At 39.1% G+C, this 25,929-nt stretch overlaps 1 protein-coding gene across 1 annotated transcript in view; it reads right to left on the minus strand.

Annotated features, from left to right (window-relative positions):
• Positions 1-7,550: 7,550 nt before the first annotated feature.
• The window catches only part of DOP1B (DOP1 leucine zipper like protein B), an 86,410-nt gene continuing 68,031 nt past the window's right edge, over positions 7,551-25,929 (minus strand). The window contains exons 28-37 of the mRNA XM_074970185.1: positions 24,378-24,460; positions 22,091-22,200; positions 20,976-21,122; positions 20,479-20,540; positions 18,936-19,064; positions 18,405-18,541; positions 17,968-18,023; positions 17,376-17,534; positions 15,247-15,376; positions 7,551-12,452 (exon numbers count right to left, since the gene is read on the minus strand). Of these exons, the coding sequence (XP_074826286.1) occupies positions 12,195-12,452; positions 15,247-15,376; positions 17,376-17,534; positions 17,968-18,023; positions 18,405-18,541; positions 18,936-19,064; positions 20,479-20,540; positions 20,976-21,122; positions 22,091-22,200; positions 24,378-24,460 (1,271 nt within the window). The 3' untranslated portion in view covers positions 7,551-12,194. The remainder of the gene's footprint in view (positions 12,453-15,246; positions 15,377-17,375; positions 17,535-17,967; positions 18,024-18,404; positions 18,542-18,935; positions 19,065-20,478; positions 20,541-20,975; positions 21,123-22,090; positions 22,201-24,377; positions 24,461-25,929) is intronic.

A 25,929-nucleotide genomic window follows, 5' to 3' on the forward strand; every position in this document is an offset into this window, starting at 1 on the left:
GGGCCTTACAGAAATGGGAATACATAACAGGACAAGCTCCTATTATTGTAACCACAGCTCACACCCCTGTGAAACTGATTCTGCAAGGAAAGACTTCTGATATGAGAGTAAGTGATCATCATTTTGCTAAGTGGGCCCTGATTCCACAGAACTGCAGAGAGTAAATAGAATTGTGGTGAATAGAGTAAAGGAACCCCCACTACTTCCATATGATCTAATAATAGAAGGGGAACAACATGAATGTCCTGTGCCCATTGCGACAGGGCAAGGCCAGATGGCTATAGAAAAGCAATGAGAGACAGATATATTAGCCCCAGGCTAAACAAATTCCTGTTACTAGGATAAGTAAATGGCAGCTGCTCCAGGTCAATTAAGACACCTGGAACCAATTAAGATATTTCCAGAAGGCAGGGAAGATAGCTAGGTTGATTGGGACACCTGAAGCCAATCAGAGACTGGCTGAAACTAGTTAAAAGCCTCCCAGTTGGTCAGGTGGGTGTGGATGGAAGTTGTGCTGTTGGAGAGAATGAGCAGTACACACCATATCAGGCATAAGGAAGGAGGCCCTGAGGTAAGGGTGAAGTGGAGCTTGAGGAAGTGGGGGCTGCTGTGGGGGAAGTAGCCCAGGGAATTGTACATGTCATGTTTCTGAAAGGTCAGCTACCATAGCTGATACTATTAGGGTCCCTGGGCTGTAGCCTGGAGTAGAGGGTGGGCCTGGGCTCCCCCCTCCCCTCCCCTTTACCCCTGATTAAATACTGAGACTGGGAGACAACAGAGACTGTGCAAGGAAGGATAACTTCTCCTCACCTCCCTTGCTGGCTTATGATGAAAATGGCTCAGTAGGCTGTGACCCTTACCTCTAGAGAGAGAAGGACTATGTGGAGGGTCACAGTGAGCCTCTGAGGCTAGCGAAATCTGCCAGGGAATGCGGGACCCACTGAGACAAGGACAGAGCTTGGTCATACCATACAGACACAGTACAAGTGGCCTGTGCAAGAAGCTGGGGATCTACTACAGGCAATGTTGGATCACAAGTGGGTATGGTTCACCGATGGATCTAGTTCTTACAGGGAGAGTCAACTTGTTTGTGTAGAAGCAACTGTTTGTTTGTTTCCAGAACAGGAACTGGAAATCCCATGTGAAAGTGTGTCAATCCAGGGATGTGAAGTGGCAGCAGTCAAGCTAGCATTTGAAGCAACTCCCTTGGACTGTGATGTGGTCATATGCTCTGATTCTCAATGGACTGTGCAAGAAGTAAGCATACGGGTACCCATATGGAACAGCGGGAAGGCAAAGAAGTTGAATACTGGGATTACTGGAAAACTATTCTTGATATTATTCGGAAAAGGATTGGTTCCATAGAAATCAAGCATGTTAAGGCTCATGCTAAACAACATACTCTGGAAGGATACTACAGTGCTAAAGTGGATAAAATGACTAAAGCAGCAGCTGCAACATCTGTGGTTCACAGTGACATCAAAGTGGTAATTCAATCTCAAATGAAAAACGAAGCAAATCCAGGAAAACTGCAAACAAACACTGATACAGCTGATCAAAAACCTTCTGGAACACCACAAAGCATTCATACAGTATGAAGAACAGGAATGGAAACTAGTGGGACAAAGGATAACAGGAGTAGAAGGAGAATGGGAAATAACAAAAGAACAGGTGATCATACAAAACAAGGAGATCAAGAAAGATGGGTACCTCCAGAACAATATAGAGAAGAAATAATCCGATTTGTCCATGAACGAGGACATAAACAAGGGCTAAAAGAACATTAGCGCAAGTAAAAAAAGGTAATGTGGTGGCCAGGAATGGACAAGCATATGACCACATTTTGTCAACAATGCTTGGTGCGTGCCCAAGTTAACCCTAAAAGCAGGAAAGCAAAAATACTGAGACACCAACCTGACACTAGGGGCTTGTGGCAAAGATCACAACTGGATTACATTGGACCTTTGCAAAGAACTCCTACAAGGAAAACCTTTTGCTTGGTGGTCATAGATTTTTCAGGAGGGGTGGAAGTAATCCCCACAACAGGTAACACAACTCAAACTACACCTCAGGCTTTATGGACCCATATACTAAGCAGATGGGGTATACCCTTGGTCATGAATAGTGACCAAGAACCTTACTTCGTGGGAGCAGTGGTAAAAGCATTATGATTAATGATGGGCATCAAACAGAAATGGCATATAGTCTACCACCCACAGAGTGCAGGAAAAATGGAAAGGAATAGAGAAATAAAAGCCGCCTTGACCAAGCAAATTCAAACACAAGGTTGAGATTGGGAAACTGCTTTAACCTGCACTCCTGATAACCATGAGAGCTTTGGGACAAGCTGGAAGTACGTACTCACCTTCTGAGTTAATGACAAGTCGAACTATGAGGACTCCTGAATTCCTACTCCCACCTAGAAAACAGGTAACTGAATGGGTACAGAAGGAAGTTTGGATAGCAGATTTGGTACAAACAATTGAAGAAATTTGGGCACAAGAAAATCAGCAAAGACAAAGGGAAGAACAAAGGACATCTGGGTATCAATGGAAGATAGGGGACAAAGTGATTCTCAAAGAATTGGTAAGTAAAGGTAAGCTAAAACCCACATGGAAGGGACCTTTCCCTGTGAAATATGTGACCAGTCCTATAGTGGTTCTGGTGGCCACTCCAAATGGGGATGTATGGAGACATTTTGATCAAGTCAAATTGTATCCATCAAGTATAATAGTTCATAAACCTATAAGGTAGACAAAATAGTATATAATCATATAAGATGTACTAACCTATAAGGCATGGTTAGAGGCCTGTGTTTTGTTTTTGCACAGACTGATCCATGGAAGCAAGGAATATCCTGTGGAACCTGTTTTGCTTTGTCATCTGTGGGCTCATCTGTCATGTGGTTACTGGATCACCATCCATCTGTCCCACAGGAGAGGCGACCAAAGATTGTGATCAAACAATTCCAACAGCAATGAGGGCTTATACCAAGGATATGCACTGATTTCCTCTTTTGAATTGGGGGTACTAATTTTGAATGGGTAAAGGAATGAGAAATAGAGGTGATTTAAAGCAAAGGAAAGATGTATGGCTTGGGACTGGAATGTCACAAAACTATGGAGTAGAGGTCCTGTATGGTGGACCTACCCCCGACCAGGAAGAAGTTCTTGTGAAGATGGTCTCCAACTTATCTGGAGATGCATGGAAAAATTTGAAGCAGTATTTGTAGAACCAGTGGAGTATCTGTACAGGAGGATAGAACGGGGATTTTGATATGAGCGTCCATTCACCTTATTTCCACTTTTTATAGGATGCAGACCTATAACAGCATCTCCGCCAATTGAAAAAGCAGGAGGGGAAATTCGGATACGGTCCCTAACTGCTGAGGATAATATAGATTTAGGCACCGTTCCAACTGGCATGAACCTTACGATGAATAACAGTTCAGAGCCATCCTCTGTAGTACTGTCCAAAGATTATGTTTCAACAACGCTTATCTCCCCAGAATTAAAGGAAAAGGAGCTGGGAAAAATGAGGACACAGAACTTTTTATCCAAGCAGCTGATTCCTTGGTTCAGAGATTGGAAAGAGTGGTCAGACCTGGTAAAGATTAGGATGAGGAAGACGGGGACGTGGGAGATGGAGAAGTTTGGCACTGTGTGGTAACAGAATCTGTTAATCCTTTCGGGGCCAAAAAAGACACCCAAGGAATATGGACCTTTCATGAAAGAAAAAGAGCATGTGTTTCTGTGTGGACACAGGGGTTAAACTCTAAAATATTGACAAAAGGCTGGCAAGGAACCTTTGGGAAAAAAAACAACACGCTTTGGTAGTTGAATGAGCATATGATCCAGATAGTAAAGGATGTGTATGGACCTAGAGTGTAACTAATTGTATACATAAATCAGGAATTCACTAATCCCGAATTATTTATACTAGAACTGGGGAACTATGGAAACCAGATGTACCCCAAGAAAAGGTCCTTCTAACCAAAGCACCCCAAGAATGTGTAACTGAAGGAGCTTGGTTTGAAAATGGGACTGAGGTTCCCGCCATAGATATAGGAACAACTGTGAAACTATATCACTGAAAATATGGACATATGTCAATGGGAATGTAATTAGTGTACCCAGACCATGTGTTCATTAGGGCATTGTGCTGAATCTGTGTTTGAATGGGAATTAGGAAATGAATGGATAATGGTAAAGGGACATTGCCATAACACCCAAGTTGAGGGATGGGTAGTATCTAGATGTAAATGTCCTGAAGAACATCAATGTGCTTTAAGATGCCATACCTCATACAGGGAATATACAACATAGGGAAGGTAAAACATGGGTTAATATCACCAAAGAGACCCAGGAACATCCTAATGTAACCAATTGTTCCCCTGAATGCATGGAATGGTTAATTCCAGACCGTGACCCCAGGCACAGATACATATATAATGGGTCCAGATTTAAAGTTTTTATAAACTTATTTCCTGAAGATTGGATGATTGACACTAATTATCCTAACTGTTCTAAATGGATTGCACAATATAAAACATATCAGATCTGGGATGTGGAAAGAGGAGGAATGATTGAGAGATACCATATGGGAAACACTAAACACCGGAATGGGATTGGGAAACACATGGCGCCTCTCTACCCTAATGGAAAGAAAGAGAGAGACTTTAAAGCAACTGATGCAGTCAGTACACACCAGGAAAAAAGGGAAACAAAAGATGGGATATTCTCTGATGGAATTGAGTGAATTATTGGGGGAAAGTATTCTGGATATTGTTAAACAAAGAAGGAATATCCGCTCAGGATTATTCTGGGGAGAAGTTTGTATAGAACCCCAGGGAACCTTGGGAGAATAATGGAAAGATATCTTGGAACAGATATCCAAAAAGGAACTTGGCCCCAGACTCTTAGCTGGGCATCCAGTTACTACTCTTATATTAATCAATCATTCCAAGATACCTGGAAGGTGCAAGTGCATACGTGTACCATACACCAGTGCACTCTTGTCCCTTCCGGTATAGCCAATGGAAAGGCACAGGAAGTGTATCCTGTAATATTTGCCAGCACCTGGGAAAATGAAACAGGGTACTATGAAATAGTACCAGAAGGAAATGGATTATGGTGGATATCTGGATTAGGAGGGAAGCAAATATTAGGAGCCCAATGGGAATGGGGTACCTTGGTTAAAGAAGGAAACTGGAATTTGGAATGGAAAGGAGGTAATCTCACCACGAATTTACAGTGGAAAAATGGTTGGTGGGAATTATATGAAATAAACACAGATGTTGGCATCAAAATAAAAAAAGGGTAATGTAACAATAAACAACCAAACCTGGTTCATGAACCAAGGGATGTGATGTACTTGTGGAAATATAACTTATTTCCAGTATGATCAATATCAATGGCACTGTCAGATGACTAAAACCTTTATGACTCAGCCTAGATTAACATGGCCAAATTTGAGGGAAATAGAGTGAAATGATACAGATTGGAATATGGAGATACAAACTAATAAAGGCACACTAGATAAAACAGAACGATCAATTAGACTGGTAATATCTGTAAAAGGTATACTTGCTCAAAAGTATAAAATTGTTGAAAAAGCTGTAGGAAAAAATAAGATCTCAAATGTGTGCTTGGTACACTGTTGTATGTCAAGTAACAACATTGAATGGAGTTGAATGGGCAATGTTGTTTTGGATTTCTGGAACTGCCATATTGTATGTTTCTGTTGTGGATATCAGATGTGTAAGCACTATAAGAAAAAACAAGCTTTGCAGAAAACTTACAAGATTGAGTTGTTGGATTATGCTACTAATAATCTTAAAATAATCCTTTAAATTGTATAGAAACCAGAAAAGGAGACACATGATTAACAGCGTTCAAATTGTGGGTATGATTGATGCAATATTACAATTATCTTTGGTAATTGAATATCAAATGGGGGACTCTTGGGATGGTGCCAAATTGGTGTGGCCATACTGAATGAATGGTGTGAGCATAACTTAAACATGGCTGAATGGCTACAGAGGATCCTGGGAGCAGGTTCCCTTTAAGCAGAAGCAAATTTGATAAAGGACTGGCAAAGTCTGCATGTGTGATCGATATTGAACCTGTTGGTTGGCAAATATGGGCTAATGCAAAAGTAAATATCACATGTATAAAATTCCAACATGGAGCACAGGTCAACCTGGTTATAGTGACCTTACAGCAAGGACACCACGCAGAGAGCCAGAGTGAATGATTGATGAGTGAGTAAACGTGGGGTGATCTGCGTTTGGGACCACCACCACCACCACCCAGCCCCTTCTAAAATACTAATCTGGTAAAAATTAGTAACCACATGTCCACTGGGCATGCTTTTAAGACATGTGACTCCTTTGAGGAAAGAGTACAAGAATCAAGCAAAGTAGATTACCATGGTTGGGATTCCTTAATGGACGCTTGAAGAAGCAACGCTGCAAGACAAAGTAGCTAAAACTCTGCTCCATGGGCTTGAGTAGGACTGTGAACCAGAGGGGTCTCATTGCCACCAAGGCCTTGCCTCAAGGGAATCCAAGACAGACCAGAGGGCTGAGAACAACAGAGCAGGAGGGAAGAAGCCGTCTATAAAATTGGTAACCACCTTCTCTGTTTGCCAAGCAGGAAGGAACTGCGGGAGGCTAGCACAGGGCCTGTTTGTGTATGTTTGTGAGAGACTTGCTAAGAGGAATGCATAGCTCTTAATGTCTAACATTGGAGTTACGTGCTTAATATAACCCTTTACCGCTTGTGTCATTCCTTCTCAATAAGATGCTGTGTATTGAAGATAATTACTGTGGACCTTTTTCACTGATAGGACAGTAATCTGCTCTACCAGGAGCCAGTAAAGATCCATTTCAGGGGTAGTAGCACCACTTGTTGTCAACACTCATGTATGCTGATATTATCCACTTAAAACAACATTCTTCAGTAGCGTAAATCAGTTTTCTCTCAAACATCTTACCCAATTGGAAATGATGACTTGCATGATGACTTTAGTATGCTGTAATATTTCTTCAAATGTATAAGCACCTATTATTCAGTAGAATTTTCCAAATATTATGCAGCACAGCTGAACCCTAGCAACTTCTCGAGAGGACAATTGAAATTGTTTCACAGTACTGCAAAGGTGTGCTAGGAAGGCAGAGAAAGAAAGGATAGAAATTTTAATACAGTGACTTTCAGTTCTGAGCAGTAGCAGAATGATTTGAACTTAGTTTTAAAATCCAAAGACACAATAGACAACGTGGGGCATAGAGCTTTTGGTGCTTACACCATACGGAGCAGTTGCTTAAGACAGACCCTGCCATATAGAGCTGTGCATTAGAGCTTGCTAAGTTGAAATGAAATTCTGAAGAGACTTTTGAGTCAAAGAAAATAAAATGATCTGTGAGGACAGCCTGTCAGAAATGAGTAGTAAGACAATTAAAGTTCCATTTGAAGAGGTATTTCAAAATAACATTTAATGTTAAAAGAATTACATTCAAAAAGATAACACTGAATACACTTAAGGCCTTTATTTCATGTACCACGTTTCAACTTCTGCTGTTCTTTGGCAGTAATCACCTTTTTCTTCTGGAAAATTAAGCTTTAAGCCTATGTGACTTTGAAGTTGCAGTTTCTATAAAAACCAACTGAACTAGTTTTTCTGCTTTACCTCATTAATTTTGCAAAGAAAGTATCCTTACTGGACACATACTAAGCAAAAGTATTCTTTTTACTGTTCCTAACGTCAGGCTTTATGCTCAAGTTTCTTAGGGCTTGTCTACACCCAAGTTATATACTGCATTATCCATACCAATATGGCTAACGTGGTATAATCTCCCTTGTATGGCTGCATTCATCAGTCTAATCTATACAGCATCAGATCAACACAGCATGGCAATGCGCACTAGGGGATGTGATTTCTAAAGTGTACCAACATTTGGTGTACTAACTGACTCGTACAGACCCTGTTGGCACACACGAGAAGTTCTCTAAGTGCACGTTAGCATAGTGCAACAGCACATTAGGGAACTTTTAGTGTGCACCAGCCGGGTCTACACAGTCCAGTTAGCATGCAACACATTAGTGCGCTCAAGAAGTCACACACCTAGTGCATATTGCTGCACCATGTAGGCAAGCCCTTAGAGTGCTTTAAACGGATACAACTATTCCCATACAAAAAGAGGAATAAGTTATGCTGGTATAAAAGTGTTTATCTGCATCCACACTAACGTGGTTGTACTGGTATAACTATTTCAGTAAAAAACCCAACACCGCCCATAACCAAACTAGCACATAGACGACCAGTGAGACGGTCTGTATCCCTATGTTCACCCCCTTTTACAAAACTATAATGGATTTTGTACAAAGTATGCCTTGTGAGGTATCATTTGAAAACTCACAGTGTGCTGATCATTATTGTCCTGGTACAATGTAAAGTTAAGATTCCTCTGTATAACAGTACTGAGACATATTTCATGTTTAGAAAAGCAGGCACCAACAGGTTCCTCAGAGACAAAAGGCATACTGTTTCTGCCTCAGCCAGGTATCAGTGAAGTCAAATGGACTATCACCTGGTTAAGCAGCCAAAGAAAGGGTGTGAGTAAAAAATTTACATCTTGGCAACAAAACAGCTGGAGATTCCCATCTCCCCAGACTTGTTGTCTCCTAAACCCTAGCTGGAGATGATTTTCAAAGAAACAGAGCTGTAAGAATGGGAAACAGAGGCCCCCAAATCTCTCTCCCTTCATGTCTACTCACAACATCAACAGCACCTGAAGGACAAGGAAATTAACATTGAACTGAGGGAAAGATCCTGGCTGAAAGGATTTCAGCCATAAGACTGCTAAAGCATGTGATGAGAGAAACCTTTGCTTGTATTTACTTAGCTTGTTAAGTTAGGTATTAGTTTGCATTTTGCCGTTATTTCTTTGTAACCAATTCTGACTTTTATGCCGCATTACTTGTAATCTCTTAAAATATCTTTCTGTAGTTAATAAGCTTGTTTTATTGTTTTATCTAAACCAGTGTGTTTGGATTGAAGTGTTTGGGAAACTCCATTGGTTATAACAAGATTTGCACATATCTTCTATTAACGAAATGATGGACTTTATATGAGCTTGCATCGTCCAGGAGACTGCTGGGCATTACAAGACGCACATTTCTGAGGGAAAGTCTGGGACTGGGAGTTTGCTGGTGTTTTCTGCAGCATAATTCACGGGTGGCTGACTATAGCACTCATACAGTATAGCTGGGAGTGATTTACTTGCTGGAGGCTGTGTGGGCAGACCAGGAGTGGTGGCTCTCACAGCAAAGCAGTGTAAAAGGTACCCCAGGTTGAAGGGGACATAGCTGTTCATCAGTCCAGATTGTCTGGGTAAATGTCACAACCAGGCCTTAGACACTTAAAAATATAAACATGTTTTCTTCTTAAAAGTCAGCTGACGCTGTACTGCAATTAAATCATTCTACAACTATGGGTCGGTGGCCCCCAGACACTTCTCTAGAGATCCTTAAGGACCATGAAAACAAGCAGAATGCCATATGGAAGTTGGGGGGATTTAGAGCTAAGTGATACTCAAGGGGACCTTGTCTTTACAAAGTGGCCTGCAAAAATCAAGTACGAGAGAGAACCTGTGGTGGAGTGGTTAATGCTATTTGGCTGCTATGTGGGGAAACGTGTTTGAAAGTGACAGAACTCTAATATTCGTGACAGCTGAAGCTTGGGGAGTCAAAGGTGATACTCCCTGTCTCATGGGACATGGAAAGGAGAGCAACAGAAAGATGAAAAACCCAGGGAGACCGGTCCAGCACATAAGTAATGCTGGTACTGTAAATGCAAAAGGAATCTGTTCAGGCAGCTGTTTAGATCTACAACTGAACTGTGGACCTAGAATGAAAGATCTGGTGGTGAACCATCCCGGACAGCCCTCTTGACATAAGCACTTCATCTGGGTTAGGCAGGAGGAGAATCCCTCACTGAAAACAAAGGGTGCCTCTTGTCACAAAAATTAGTTTACAAATAAAACCATCAAAATACCTTGAGTGTAGCCTTATTTGCTGATTACACTAAATGACAAAATTCTAGAAGTAACATGTGTACTTAACTTTAACAAATGTTCTGCTCCAGTCTGATAGCGATTTATGATTGAGAAGAGATACTACATCTTTGTACCCGTGATTTGGCCAACACCTTTCACAGATCTAATTTGTCAATAAGTTACATTCGGAAAGAAGTCTGATAATTCACATTCATAATGAGTAAACAATACTACCCTTAATTTTATTTTTACTAGTTGACTTCATTGTACCAACGTTTACAAATTATTAAAGTTCAACATAGGACTATAAGTAAATAACTATTCATTAGTCAATGGTATAGCACAATTACAGTAAAGCATGGTTTGTATGTTTCATCATTTTATTTTGTATCAAAACAGATGAAAAACCTAAGTTTATCTGGAGGCCAACAAGAATTGCAGAGTAACCTCCCGTGTTTCTCTATAAATCTTGAAAAAAAAAATCTGTCTGCACTGTCCAATGCCTTTACTGTTTACAGAGACTTTTTTAAATAGAAAAGTGTGATAGTGTGTTTGAAATCAAAAGTCTTGGCATGTCTAGCTTGGCATTGAGGTTTCCAATTACCACTAGTAGCAGTGGCCAACTGCTCAACAATATCGCACAAAAACAAGTCTTTAGAGATGAAGGTACTAAAACAGAACAAGTAAAGCTCTTCTCCCTGACAAACATGAAAAATGTAAAATGACCCCAAATAATTCAACCTACATAATTTATTATCTTATCTGTTGATCTTAATGATTTTATACTTCATTGGATTAATAGGCAGTTTGAAAATTCAGCAACATTTGCTTTCTCAATTAAAAAAACCCCCCAAAACTTGTAATCCTTCTCCTGCAGGTAACTGCCAGGATGCTCACCATGAGGTCATGATCAAACACATGGCATCTTAGGCAGTTCAAACATATAGCCTTACTGTGTGGAGGGAGAATAAGCCAGTCAATCCCTTTCCTCTAAATCCATCAGAAGTGCTTTGCCACCAGAATTCAGAGGTTGCTCCTGAGCCTTTGAGTCACAGCCCCATGAACTGTCTCCTCCTATCTTTTATGCCACCTAAAGCAGCAAAGACATTTACCTGTACAAAGAGTCTTTAAAAACTGTAAAAGGTTTTGCTTTTGATCACCTATGAAAGAAGTCTCTATGAAGGACATAACGCACATACATTTCAAGATGTGTAAGTTTCTTATATACAATAGTTTACATTTTTACAGGACTACCTTACTTAAATTGCCATTCAAAAGCTGTAAAGTGATTTTAGACTCTGAAAGAACAATTCCTGAACAAAGTTTTCATTTTAGGAAAGTGACCATTTTTGAATTATGGGAATAATTTAATTCAGCGATATAAATTGCAATAAATGTTACTGAATAGGTCTGTCTTCTAAATTAAATAATCACTGATCTTACAGAATATATTACTATAATACAGATTTGAGATTACAAATGCAGTACGTCTGCACATTACTTACATCATCTTAAAGCTGATAAAATACACCTGTTGGTAATTTAATTTACTTCTGTAGAAGTTTAGTAGATAAATATGTTTGGGCAATTGTTAAAGAAAGAGCACCATAATCAAAATTTAAACAGCTTCTGGAAAGTATTTATATATGCAAGCTGACTGTACACAGACGTGCAATTTTTGGAAAGTTACATTAGTTTCTTTTTACTTTTAGAAGAAAGGTTCTCAGAGTCAGATTAAAATATTATCTTCCTAATTTGTTAGATAAATAGTAAATTTGTTGCTTTCCTTCATTAGTCAAAATATTTCTACTTTAATTTCAAAAAGTTTTCTTCAATCCTATTCATGTTTCTATTGTGAAGAAGACTATAATGATAGCTTATCACTGGTACTAAATTATATTACCTTTCCTTTCCACAGAAGCTGAGCAAAAATCCTCACAGTTCAACACAAAGCAAGAAACAAGATACAGAGAGGTGTACTTTATACCAGTACAAAAAAAAGCTGAACTGCAGTTTCAAAACTGGGAGTGTGTGGCAGAAAAAATAAAACAAAAAATCAGAAACAAATCTCTGACAACGAGGTTGTAGCTTGGTTTCACTATTTATACCAACATAAATCAATTTTCCTGTAATTGCCTTAACTTTCCAGATTTTCCAAAAAGTCACATTCAACACTTTCTTCTAGTTGTTTCAAGATCCTTGTGCTGTTGCCAACAGGATAGTCCACTGACAGAGATGCTGAACTCTGTGCATTTTGGGACCTGTTACCTTGTGCTTTGAAAGCACAGCTCAGGGTCCTGAAGAAGGGCATTAACTGTGTGATGCTGGATATAGAACGAAGGTTCAAAAGAGGATATTCACATTTCTCTGAAGTTCTCTCATTAGTGTTTGTTTCCTGCAAACAAGCATACAAACCAGAAGATTCACTGAGTATTATGCAGAAAGCTAGTTTATTCTTCTATGACAAACTTGGTTGAAATTTGCACTAGATACTATTTGTCAATCAATGTGAGATCTGCAGCCTGCTACACCAGGCATTTCTTGCATCACAAGAGGATTTGTACAGCTGTTGCCTTACAATGGAGTTTTACTTTAAAAAGTGAGTTTCTGTCAATGGTATGTGGTTCTATGTTCTCTCTCCCCCACAAGTAATCCCTGTTGGTCACCTGCTTAGGAACGGTCAGTGAGTGCTGTTCTGTAGACATATTAGCAATAGATCTTGAAAAAGAACCCAAAGGACTGGGTAGCAGCTTTACATCTTTACTTCTGGGAAGGTGTTGCATACATACTGGAAGGCAGGCATGGACTAGCATGGGAGAAGGTGACAAGTGGATAATGGAGGTTAGAATAATTAACTGTGTGTGAGATGCCCTGCCACAATAAGATTCTGTGTATGTAATAAGATTCTGAAGTCCAATTCTACCCTATTTATTCCTCACAACTCTGTTGACTTCAAGGGGGTTGCACAGGTGTAAATTAGGGCTGAATCTGATTTAGCACTTCAAACTTTGATACTGACTCTTTTGATGCACACGCAGAAAGAAAATATAGCTCGTTCACTGAGCTGCAGCTGTGTTAGTCCGTATCCGCAAAAAGCAAAGGAGTACTTGTGGCACCTTAGAGACTAACCAATTTATCTGAGCATAAGCTTTCGTGAGCTACAGCTCACTTCATCGGATGCATCCGATGAAGTGAGCTGTAGCTCACGAAAGCTTATGCTCAGATAAATTGGTTAGTCTCTAAGGTGCCACAAGTCCTCCTTCTCTTAGTAAAAACATTGTGACACTAAGGCAAGCACATATTCCTCTGAATAAACACAGGAAGCAGATCTGAAGCTAGAAGATGCATTTCTAAAAAAGTCACTTTTCTGAGTAGAGCCACACATTAAATTTTCTTTTGTGAGCAACACAGAGTTCTTTGAGTGCGTACATGCAATTTTAAATCATACTTCCTAGCCACAATCTGCTTTGTCTTCCTTTATAACCCTCCCCATTTTGCGAGGCTATGTTGCAGTATCTAAAGTGATAAATTAGTTTAAAATACACGTATGATAACTGTGTATTTGAGGCTACATTCTAGTCTCATTTGAGATGGTCATTTTTTAATATATTTGAAAGATTTCCTGTATTAAAAGAATTCCAATTTTTCTTAAGTTATCAATTCACAGTGCAAGATATACATGGAGATCCCATCCTTCAATATCCAACCAGAAGACCTAAATAGCTGCAGTATCTATTATGCCCAGGAGCAAAATGAGCAGGGTTGCAGTAGTTTAGCAAGTTGGTACTTTCCCCTGGAATTCATTCCATACTCCAAAATTTCAGCTTCCATGAAAATATTAGCCCTTATGCTTGCAAAGCTAGATCAGCTTGCAAATGAGACTGGATGGAAAGTGATGGCAATGTATGCGTGATTCTACAGACAACCAGAAACAACAGCCCTGAGAATCATGAACACCCCCATTCATCTTAATGGGATTTTTGATGCTGAAGCCTAAAAATTTAAAATACCAATATTCTTATCAACTACTTCATTTTTGATCAAAGCATGTAAGATCATAATATTGCTAGTAAATGTTAATCTTTTATTATTCTTTGGAATATTAAAATCATGATTCTTTGGCTAAACATCCCAGGAACATTTCTGTATTAGCCAAAGAGCTGTCTAAACTCTAATGCTAAAGAGTGCTTTGTTTTAGATTAATGAATGTCTGTAAATCGATAGTAGCACTGTATTTAATTATCCGCTCTGCTTTTTACTCTGATCTTGCTAACCTAGTACAGATGCCCAGGAAGGACTTCTAATAATTAACAAAGGATGCTTATAAATGCGCACTGTAATTGAGAAGATATTAGTAATAGACAAGCTGCACAAGGAACATTTGTTGTAACAGATGTGTTCTACAATCAATGTAACAGCAAGCCACTGAGTAATGTATTGATTAATGTCTGAATGATTAAGAGCTAATTATGGTTACAAATGGTCTCAGTAGTAATAAATTAGTTATAGATGTAATTTACTTTTTGATTAGGTAAGTTCAGAATATTCAAAATAACACATGAGAAAGGATATTTCAGCAGGGCTAGCCCTGGGAAAGAAAAATTTTGAAGGATTTTCTTTGATCTAAACCAGAATACAAGGGATGAATTTGGGGGACTGAGTTAGAAGTGAAATGAGCTGCCAAACTTCTCCAGTCACAGACTGATATGTATGTTTTCATTTCTGTATAGTGTTGTATTAAGTAAGACAAATCAATCAGTACTTAAATCAAACTTCAACTGAGTTGTTATTTGACATCAAATCTTATTAAATCTGAACATGTAACATTATGAAGACATGCCCAATCTCCTGTGATTAGTTTCTCATTTTGGGGTCATGAATGGAGGGAGTTTGGGATAGTACAGTGATTTTTTCCAGTCTGACCCTGGTCAGAAGATATTACCTGCATAATTGGTAGATGTGTCTATAGTGAATCACCTGAAATAAATGGCTATCTGGAATCCTCCAGGTAAATGTAATATAATAGGAATATTGTCAAGATAGATCAATTTTAAAGCCAAAGAGCCTTTTAATATGGAAACTGAAATCTACCGCCCAGCTGACTTTTCTAAATGAATAAAAATGGTTCTTTAAAGTTATCAGATTTAATGTTAATAGAAAATATGTATCTAATGAAGCGTTATCTTTACCCCATATTTCATCTTTAACGAGTCCATGATTCTAATGATATGTGGTTTACATTCCTGGTGATTTTCCATTAGATGAGAGGTCATGTTACAAGTCTCTGTGTCCACTTCTGGAACAAAGGCCCATCTGTACCTGAAACAAATGAATTGTACAAGTCAGAAATCATTCATGAGAGTCCCTTCCCTAGAAATAAATAAAAAATGCTGAAAATTACATTACTAAGCTTTCTTATCCCACTGTTTTAATAGCTGTGCTGACCATCCTCCTGCATGCTCTGTTATAAGAGCTGTATTTTGTGGTCAGTCTGTTTAGGTATTGAAAGGATAGATAAGAGTGAAAATGAAACAGACCCTTGCTCTTTCCCAACAATTCTCTCAGTGTTGGAAACAGCAAAATCTTCTCCAAATCTGATATCTAAATATTTGTCAGATATCCAGCAGGTTATGCCCATATGGGACACTGTTGGATTAAAATATAATTATGCAAACCACTGTCTCATAATTGCAACGAATCTTGTACAAAGTGTAACATATGGCCAGAAAGGGTTAAGCAGCTTGCAGGCTAACTAACCCAGAGCCAGCCTGTAGAGACATGTTAGAAATGGTAATTAAGGCCATTCAATGCTAGATAGGTTTGCATTTCAAAGTTCTAGCCTACGTTGTTAAAAGTTCGAAATGATTTAATAATTTTATTAAGATGATGTTGAAGTAAAAAGAAAACGGTACAGAGTTTAAGCATAGAAGTTTCTGGTTATCAGGGAATAAGGTACAGATTATCAAGGGGTATGAAATTCGGTTTAGGAACGGATACGTAAGGAATACGTAATCGGCAATCTCCCCGATTTGGGGTAAAAGTTTAACGGGTCAAAGTACAGACATTGAGATATGGGGGTATTTTGTTCATATAATGGCTATGTTCAGGTGTGGAGTATAATGAGTGGATACGATGATGAGGATGGATTTACCCTCATTTGGTGGGATTTAATGTTCAGTGAGACGAATTGTGTGTTTACTTATAGATGCTAGCCATGTAAACAAACAGTTCCTGTCTTTCACTATAGCTATTGATTCAGAGATCAAAAGGGAATATTAACATTTAGATGAATCTTGGGTGAAATAATGTCACTGTCTATATGTCTCTTTGAAGTTTGTGATAGATTGCTTAATAGATAAATTATTTTATGTTAATCCATGTAGATAATTACCGGCAATGCTTAGGAAATAGACCTACTTCAAAGTCGCCCTGATTGCCCATTGTTTACCCAGGACTGTATGGTCAAGTGGATGAGAGCACACTGTATAAAAGACCTTTGGGTCGTGATCCCATCATCTCAGATCTGCTTGAGGTTTCATGCAGGGGAAGCCTACGCCATAAGGGTTGAGATCCCAGTCCTAAGATGGAACACTCTGAATATAGTATTGGACTTTAACCTATGAACTAAATTCTAAAAACGCTTTGCAACTACAAAGCTCACCATCTCTGCTATGAATCTGAACCTAAAGAATTGAACTCCTGTCTGTATGTATATTGATCTTTTAACCACACTCTCGCTCTCCTTTTTTAAATAAATTTTAGTTTCGTTAATAAGAATTGGCTGTAAGCGTGTGCTTGGGTCTGATCTGGAATATTCATTAACGTGGGAGGTAATGTGTCCAATCCTTTGGAATTGGAAGAACTTTTTTATATGATGAATAAGATTTTCATTAATCCTCATCATATCTGACTTGGGTACCTGGATGGAGGCCTGAGGCTGGGTTACTTTAAGGGAACTGTGGTGTTGGCTTCTGGGCAACCAGTGAAGTAATAAAGAAGCTGTTTTGTGCTGGCTTGGTAAATCTAAGTATTGGAATATCCACCAGCTCTGGGGATTGTCTGCCCCATTCTTTGCACTTCACCCTAATTGAGTGACCTCAGCTGGCTCCCCTGGGAATCCGGTCACACCATACCTATATAAAAACTTGTGGATGAGGAAAAGACTGATGAGAGACACACCAGTTTTATTAACTATGGAGGAGAAAATAAGAGTCTTAAGAGTACATTTACATATTTTTAAATGGTGCACAAATAGCATGTTACCTACAGTACTATATGCCATAAAGCTATAAATTAAAAAAGTAACTTGAGGACTTACATTTGAAATAACTGCATCTTGTCAGGTGGAAAAGAAAGCGCTGTGTCCAGGAACTTACAAGCTGATAAATACAAGGACAGCTCATTCTGTTGTATGTCTGAAAGTAAGGGGCCACTGCCATCAACTGAAGTTTTCTGCCTGCTTACTTTGCTGTTGCTCCTGTGTGATTAACCAGGAAGGAAAGCACTATTAAGAAAAAACCCACTAAATATTTTCCATCTGCCAAAGGATTACAGTCACCTATAAGGGTTCATTTGTACTATATATTTTATCTTCAGACATTTATTTAAAAAACAACTACATGGTAAAATAGTCAAAAACTGATTAATCTCTTCACCCATTTTTTCCTGTAAGTAGCCCATTTCTAAAACACAATTGCCACATCAGCTGCCTAATGACAACATTTACTGTATGTCAATGCCAGACTTCAATATGCAACATTGCTTGCAAGCTGCAAATGCTATTGTGATTTTCAGAAATTCCAGCCAGAAAGCAACCACAACTCCTCGTACAAGATTCTGAGCCAGGTTTAAGTTTCTTGGACATGTTTTGTTTATTTGTTTCTGTTTTTTGGGAGATAAACAATTCTTACTTTGATGGTTCATCCTCCTCAGCTAAGTCTTCTTCCAGCTGTATAAACGTCTGAATCTTAACCAAAAATAAAAAAAATGAAAGGCATATTTTTCTTTTGGAAAGTTGTAAACTGTTAAAGTGTATACACAATCATGGAAAAGACTGCTTCATATGAGATTAGGAAACGCAGGATAAGTTTTATTTTAACTTTGTCATTTATAAAACACCATCAGCCTATCACAAGAATTAGTTCTTTGAACAACAAAATTTATAAATGAAAAGTAAAATATATTTTTAAACCACAACAGTCCCCCCAAATTATCTAATTGAAAATGAAGATGTAAAATCATAAACCAGTTGCAAAGATGGAGCGTGTTTGGAAGGAAGGGAAAGGTGGGTATGGAAAGCAAATGGAATATTTTCTACATTGGTAAACGTAAAGGCATTATTGCTTACCAATTCAGTCACCATGATTGGCCACAGTGAGGTTAGATGCTGAGGAGAAATTCTTAGCAACAGAACTCTGAAAAAGAGAAACATCTGGGCAGCAACTATAGAAGTCTGTCCAACACGGAGGTTATCTGTCAGTCGTTCTGAAACACATTTTCAAAAAAGTTATAATTTTTCCATGTACATAAAACTAGTTTTGGTAAATTAGAAATGCAGGGAAAAAAATGTCGTTTGCTTTGATTATGTCATCCAGTTTTGATTGGCCGTTTTTTTCACTCCATCAAAGAAATTGTCAGTTTTTCCAAACACTCTCTCAAAACATGACAATGATTTGGAGCTAGATTAACTTTTGTTTGGGTTTTTTCTTGTCAAAAACTAATTATGTTAGAGATCAGAGATTTTAAAGGTTTCTTTCCCCCCCCGAACCTAGCAAAAATTCAGAGGTGCTAGGGAAATAGGTAATACAACAAAAAATACGTAACCTATAAGAAGACTGTATCTATGGAAACAAGGCACATTTAAAACATATACTCTTACCTTGTATTAATGGAAGGTAAAGGTGATACTGATCGATTTCTCCACTAAAGACAGCAAAAGCCTGACGCTTTAACAACATTGCTTTTTGCTCAAAACTTGGAAACATTTTTAAAGAACTGCTCTGCATACCTACAAAAAAGACCATAAGTACACAGTTTAAGAGATACATCTTTACTTCAAAACACAAGTTATTTTTAGGGCTATCAAGCAATTTAAAAAAATGAATCATGATTAATTGCGAGATTAAAAGAATTAATTATGATTAATCACAGTTTTAATCGCACTGTTAAACAATATTAGAATACTATTTATTGAAATATTTTCAGGGAGTTTCTATATTTTCAAATATAGGGTCAAGGTAGGGGCTCGGGGCTTCAGCCCCCCTGAGGGCATGGGGTTTCAGCCCCTCTCAGGGTACAGGGTAGGGCTGCAGAGCTTCAGCCATTCTTGGGACTCCAAACCCGCTGCGCTCCCGCTCCCCCCCCCACCCCCCCCGGAAGCTGCGGACTGAGGCTGCTTCAGCCCCCTCCCCTCCTGGCCACTGATGCTTCCTGCCCTGCCCATAGGTATGCGATTAACGCATTAAAAATGCATTAATTTTGCTGTCAATTAATTGCAGGCATTAACTGTAATTAATTGACAGCCCTAGTTATTTCTTAGGCCGTTAAAACCCATTGAAAGGGGGGACAATTGGCACAGTGTAGGTCTGCATGTATGGGTGGGGAATTCTGGTTGCAAGAGAAGCACTTCAGCTGCTAGGAGGTTGCCCAGCAATTCCAACTCCCACCTCCACCCCTGTGTGCCCATCTCTCCTCTCCCCTGTGTTCTTATACGTATGATTTTGGATCTCTCAAAAAGAGCTCTGCGACACTGAAATACCTGCCACAGATTTAAAATCGATGGGTCCAAAATAAATTAAGGGTTTTTTTTTTTTTAAAAGAGCTTTGTATCTTAGTTTTTTAAAAAACATTTTAAAATGGCTTAAGGGGTATATGGAGGACAGAGACCAAAGTATCCTCCCCTCAATTCTCAGGTGTGTTTTAGGGGTCTTCTCTTGTCCTCCCTCAGGCCTTGAGAGTTGGAGACTTCCCTTGGAGGGGAGTCTCCATCTTCCCATAATTTGGTCGAGCCTGGTGAATGATGTTTTAGAGTGTGAGGGGTCAAAAGAATGCCGAAGCCTTCTGCTCTTATGATGGTGCTCCCCCCTGCATGGAGCTCTTTTCTATCCTACAGACAGACTCATGCAAAAATACGATAGCAGGAATCCCTTATCACCATTTCTGAAAAGAGAACTTTTAGAATATCTTCCTGAACATGGCTACTACTCTCTACCATTTTGAGCATGTTAACAGAGAAGGATTTCCATAAGTAAATTATTTAACTATAGCTAATCAAGGTTGGTAACATTATGAGCTGTGAAAATGCACTGAAGATAACATATTACCTCCTTAATTTAACGTAAGACAAAATATACGTTTGAGAGCTCACCAGAATATAAAATCCAAATTATTGTAGCAATAAATTACCAGCAAAGAATACTTACTCATGAAATCTTTAAACATAGTTTTCTCATGTGTTAGAAGATGATCTATAATGGACCTCCAACTGAATAAAATACACAAAGAATTAAAGATAAACACAACTTGTCAGTGTAGACACACCATCATACAAAAGAGACCCTAGGATAACATTTCATACAAAAGAAGCACATTTTACTATTTCATTTTTGATTTGTGTTTGAAATGCCAGACATGGTTATTTTATGCTCTTGAACCCGATTATGTGAGGATCCCAAAGTTAATGTGGAGAATATGCATTTACATGATGTGAAGAGAAGTTATCCTGCCTCTACACACTGCTGAAAACCTAATCCTTTTATAAAACAATTTGCTAGGACGAGTAATTTGGCACTTATTTCAATGTTAATATATTCTGTCGGGAAGTTCAAGATAAAGCTTCTTTTCAATAATAGTAGACTTCCCCTTAATATCTTTGGAAATTTCCAACAGAATTACAGATGACCACAATTTCATTGCTTACTGAATGCATGAAGTGTCCATTTGGAAGAAAGCTGGGTCCACAAATAACTCCAGAACTTCTTTTTTCCAGGCTCGTTTAGTGTAGGCATATCCACTTAGGGAGCTGAGCAACCGAGCACCAGCACGGAAGCTAGGGGCATTGTAGGCACTGCAAAGAAACTTCAAATATTAATATTCATGACAGACATGCCCACCAAATAAGTGCCTTTCTCCCCAGAACTCCAAGCCTAGTCCTGACAGTAATAATTTACTCCAAATTCTGTTTGCTAGATATAGAAGAGGTTTATTTTCCCTGAGGACTGAGGAAATGAATGCCTCTTCAATTATACAGATGAATTGGAATTAACCATTACTTGGCAAAATGCTATCTCAGCTTTTTTCAGATGGCCTGCCATCTTCTGCAAAATTTAAGATTACTGCAGTTTCTAGTCCTTACTCTAAATTGAAGGACAGAGTTTACAGACTTGAACAATAGCATTAGTACCCCACTACTGCCCTGGTTACAATAGAGTCACTGTGACAGTTGCGCAGGGCACTTAGGCCATGCCTACAGATTCCACTCAGAGAAGGGGTTTGCTATTATTAGCAGTTAGAAAAGATCTAATCATTAGGAAAGTGCACGCCTAAACAAAACAGAAGGTGTGTGCCATCCTGCTATTGGCTGATGACCAACAACTAAACTACAGAAGGGATTCCTGCGTGGGCAAGGGCATAGATCCACTAAGACTACCAACTGAGTAGCCTTGCAAAAATTGTTATGAACATTTACCCGATCGCCTGTGTTTTGTGATAATCATGATTAAACGGTGTTATACTTTATGTTAAAAAAGTTACCTTTATTTATTCAGAGTCCTAAAAATGCTAAAAAGGGCACACACCTTATTTATATACGGCAAGTACCCTTCACATATGTTAAAGATACATCCTTGATTTAAGGCAACCCACATCAAATCCGCTTTCACCCCAAACAAGTCCCCACCCATTATAGTTTCCCTTATGCCCCCATCTTGTAAATGCATGGGAAATAAAGTTGAGCCTTACAACATGCCTTGAAGATCAGATTAACATTTAGTATGATTTAAAGAAAATATAAATATGTACAGCAAGCGCTATTACCTGTGATTGCGTAGATACGGAAATACGTAATACAGCAGGCGTGAAATTAACGGCACAGCTTTCTCTTTTTCATCACTACGGTAAACCATGTCCAGGAGAGAAGCAAGAACCTTCAGAAAACCCAAATCCCACATGTGACCAAATGCACCCCTGTATTCACATCCTACACACCATTACAATAATTTTGTACAAAATATGCCTTGTGAGGTATTATTTAAAAACTAATAATTATATGGTCAGTAACATCATGGTGAAATGAATGTACTAACATTATATATAAAGTTATGAATGTAAGATGAAATCATGACTGAAGTGTGTTCACCAGACAAGTCTGGGGAGTGAGTAAACCTGTTTCTCAAAGACACAGGACAAGCTGACACCTCTGGACAACGATGTAACCAAAGCTCCTGGGCAATCACCTATCAAGTGGGCACTCATGGACAAGGAAGGGGGCAGGAACAAACAGATTTGCGTCTTAGCAAACAACAGTACGTCTCTTTCACCACCAGACTCCTGGTCTTTGTCCACACAGCCTGAAGGAATGTTATCTGGGTATAACTCTCAGGAAAATGCATTTCAAAGGGTGACTGGACTACAAAAGTGAGGGGACAAAAACACCCCAAGTTCTCTTGCTATCCACCTCTCTTTCTTTCACCTAAGATGACAAAAGAAACAGTCTTTGGACTTTGGGGCCGGATCCTCAACTGGGAACTTGGTCAGCAATGTTACTGGGAGCACGTGGTAAGAATTTTATCTTGAACCAAGTCTAGTCTGCTAAGTTTTAAGACTAGGAAGAGTTTTATCTTTATTTCTGTTTAACTCCTTCTGACTTTAATGCATTATACTTGTACTCACTTAAAACCTCTCTCTTTGTAGGTAAATAAACTTGTTTTATTTTTTAATTAAAACTAATCCAGGATTGTTGATTGTGCAGGTAACTCCATTTAGGGTAGCAGACTGTTACATATTAATTCCCTTCAAGGGACAATGGACCTAATATATATGCACTACCAGCAGTGGGCTCTGCAGAACACAATTTTTTGTGGAAAATACAGGACTGGAAGTGTGGTTGGGTCATCCTGCAAGTGGTAACCAAGGCTTGTGGAAGCCAGAGTGTGACTGATGTGTGGCTGATCTGCAGTGAGACACAGATACTCTGGGTGTTGTCTGCATGTTGCAAGGCTGTTTGTGAGTAGCCCAGGTGGGAGCTATAGCAGCAAAACCATTGTGAGGCACCCAAGTTTGCGGGGAAGGGATGACAGCACCTCACTGGTCTGGACTGCATCCTGGAATGTCCTATCATACTAAGCTGCAATAGAGACTTTTGGAGAGGGAGGAAGGTTAAACTTCAGAAAAAGTCAAAAAGGAAAACGGTCTCACCTTCACTATCATACCCCAGAATAAACCCCACACCTTAGTTTAGCTGTATCAATTGTTAACCACTATATAGAGAAGAATGGCAAGCATCTATCTTGTTAGCTCATATGCCTGACTCCCATAAAGCTTTACGAAGTAATGCTATGGGACGGTTGTCATATAGGCCTAGGACTCCCAGCTCTGTTCAGGGAACTAAAAGCTAAACCTAACTTTGAGCATATTAGAAGTACATAAGGTGTGCTCTAAAAGCAATGGAAATGTATCTATTTTTACAGCTGCAGAAGGCACTTTTAACTGCATATGTGCTAGCAAATGCAGCAAATATGCTTGGTTTCAGTGCTTGAATAACAGGTTATGAAATTGTAACCAAGACCAAGAGAAAAGGATAAATGGGTAAACAAACATAACTGGAGGAAATGAATTCAGTACTAAGCATGAACCTTTGCATACGTTATCGTGAAAAATAATGGAAAATTACTCATAAGTGAGCTCTGTATTGAGTATAGAACAGAACATATAGGGGACATGAATCATCTTGCTTGTGTACAGGAAATGTTACCTGTCTGTCAAATTTGTGGTTATGATTAAATAATGTATGTATGTAACCAACTGCAAAGGGCAAAGTGAAGTAACTGTTTAGAAAGTGTTACATAGGAAACCATAAACCGTAGAAGTACACAAACAGCCAGGGTATAAAAACCCCACTGAATTGCAATAAACTGGGACCAAATCTGCAGAGCTGTCCCCAGGAAGGGTAAAGTATCAATCTTTGCTTGTGTTCTGTATAGTCCTGATTAATCTTAGAAGTAGTCTTTGATTAATAAATTGATTGAGCTTGATTTGATGTCTTGTTGATCAGTGATACAATTTTGTCCTACTTAAGGAGATGTGTAGGAACTTTATATCTTACTTCTGCAAGAAGAGAGAGAGCTTGAACACTGTATATTGAGGGAGCAGAGGCGGACACCATTGAAGATGGTACGAGTGAAGCATCTGAAAAAGACAAAATGTTTGATTTGCATTTTGAAGCAGAACTTATTGTGGCAAACCTATAAGTTTCAGGATTTGTTTGGTTTCCATCTGGGTTATACCTTGCATAGTGAGTTGCAGTGAAGTATTGCTGGGAACCCTGCCAGCTCCTTATATACATGCCCACCCTTGATCTTACAGGGATTATACATTGTATCATTTTAAACTTCCTTAAAGCCATAAACATAGGCCAGTTTCCAATAAACAGGTGTTAACAGAGCTATCATGTCTGCGGATACAAGCTTCTATCCTCAGATCTTTAAGTTACAGGATTTGAAAAAGAAGAGTAAATGATTATTGGAGACAGGCAATGCACTATTGGTCACATTACACATGCGCATTATACAAGTATCGATGATTTGAAAATTCTGCAGCCTCTATCTGAATGCTTTACATTTAGCAAAGACCTTAGGAAAAATGAAAAATTTACTAGAAAACACTTATTCAGCAACGTTCCTTAGTCAAAAAGGGGCATATTTTTCACAGATGATTTGAATGGATTTATGAACCAAGGGTATAAAAGGCAACATGTACCGACCTGTAACTCTCCATTTCCTACCCTACTGCGAATCAGGTGAAGGTCCAAGCACAAGGAAAGGAGGGCAGACTGTGGACTACCCACAGGGACCACACATCTCAAAGAACTTCAGTGATTATAAGGTAAGTAATGCTCCTTTCTTCAAGTGCTGGTCCCTATGGGTATTCACAGTGGGTGATTCCAAAGCAATGCTCATCAAGGCGGAGGATGCAAGAAGTGTTTTGCACCACAGATTGTGAGATCACTGAACCAAAAGAAGTTTCCTTGAAAGAAGCTTGAACCAGGGCATAATGCCTAGTAAAAGGGGAAAAAAAGAAGTAGTAATGAATGCCTAATCTGCTGCTCTACAGATCACTGAGAGGGGAATTCCAGAAAGGAAGCCACCGAGGCAGCCTGAGCTCCAGGTGAGCGAGCCATGACACTCTGAAGGAGGGATGCAGCCTGAAATCCATTTATAGAGCCTTTGGGAAGACTGCTTCTTCCTTCATACCTCTTGGCAACGGAGATTAATTCAGATTCAATCGGATAATTATATAGCATGTGTGGGGGTTAAAACGGACTTTTCTGGATTTTACTTGAAGTCCCAAAGAGTGAAAGTGGTGACTGCAGCCTGCACTTCCTGATATGACCATCCCATGAGCAGCCAATGCTCTAGGTAGGAACCTACTGGGGTATCTTGTTGATGCAGGTATGCTGCCACCATGACAGTACCTTTGTGAAAACTCTCGGTGTTGCAGAGTAGCACTTTGTATTGGAAATGTTCTAGAGGCCCACCACAAAGTGCAGGGTGTATGTCTATATGAAAACAGGCATCCTTCAAAACAGAGGGCCGCAAACCAGTTGCCTTTGTTCAGGGAAGGGATTATGGAGACCAAGGTGAACTGAATCTTGAACA

The sequence above is a fragment of the Natator depressus genome, chromosome 1 (genome assembly GCF_965152275.1).
Source record: "Natator depressus isolate rNatDep1 chromosome 1, rNatDep2.hap1, whole genome shotgun sequence".
NCBI lineage: Eukaryota > Metazoa > Chordata > Testudines > Cheloniidae > Natator > Natator depressus.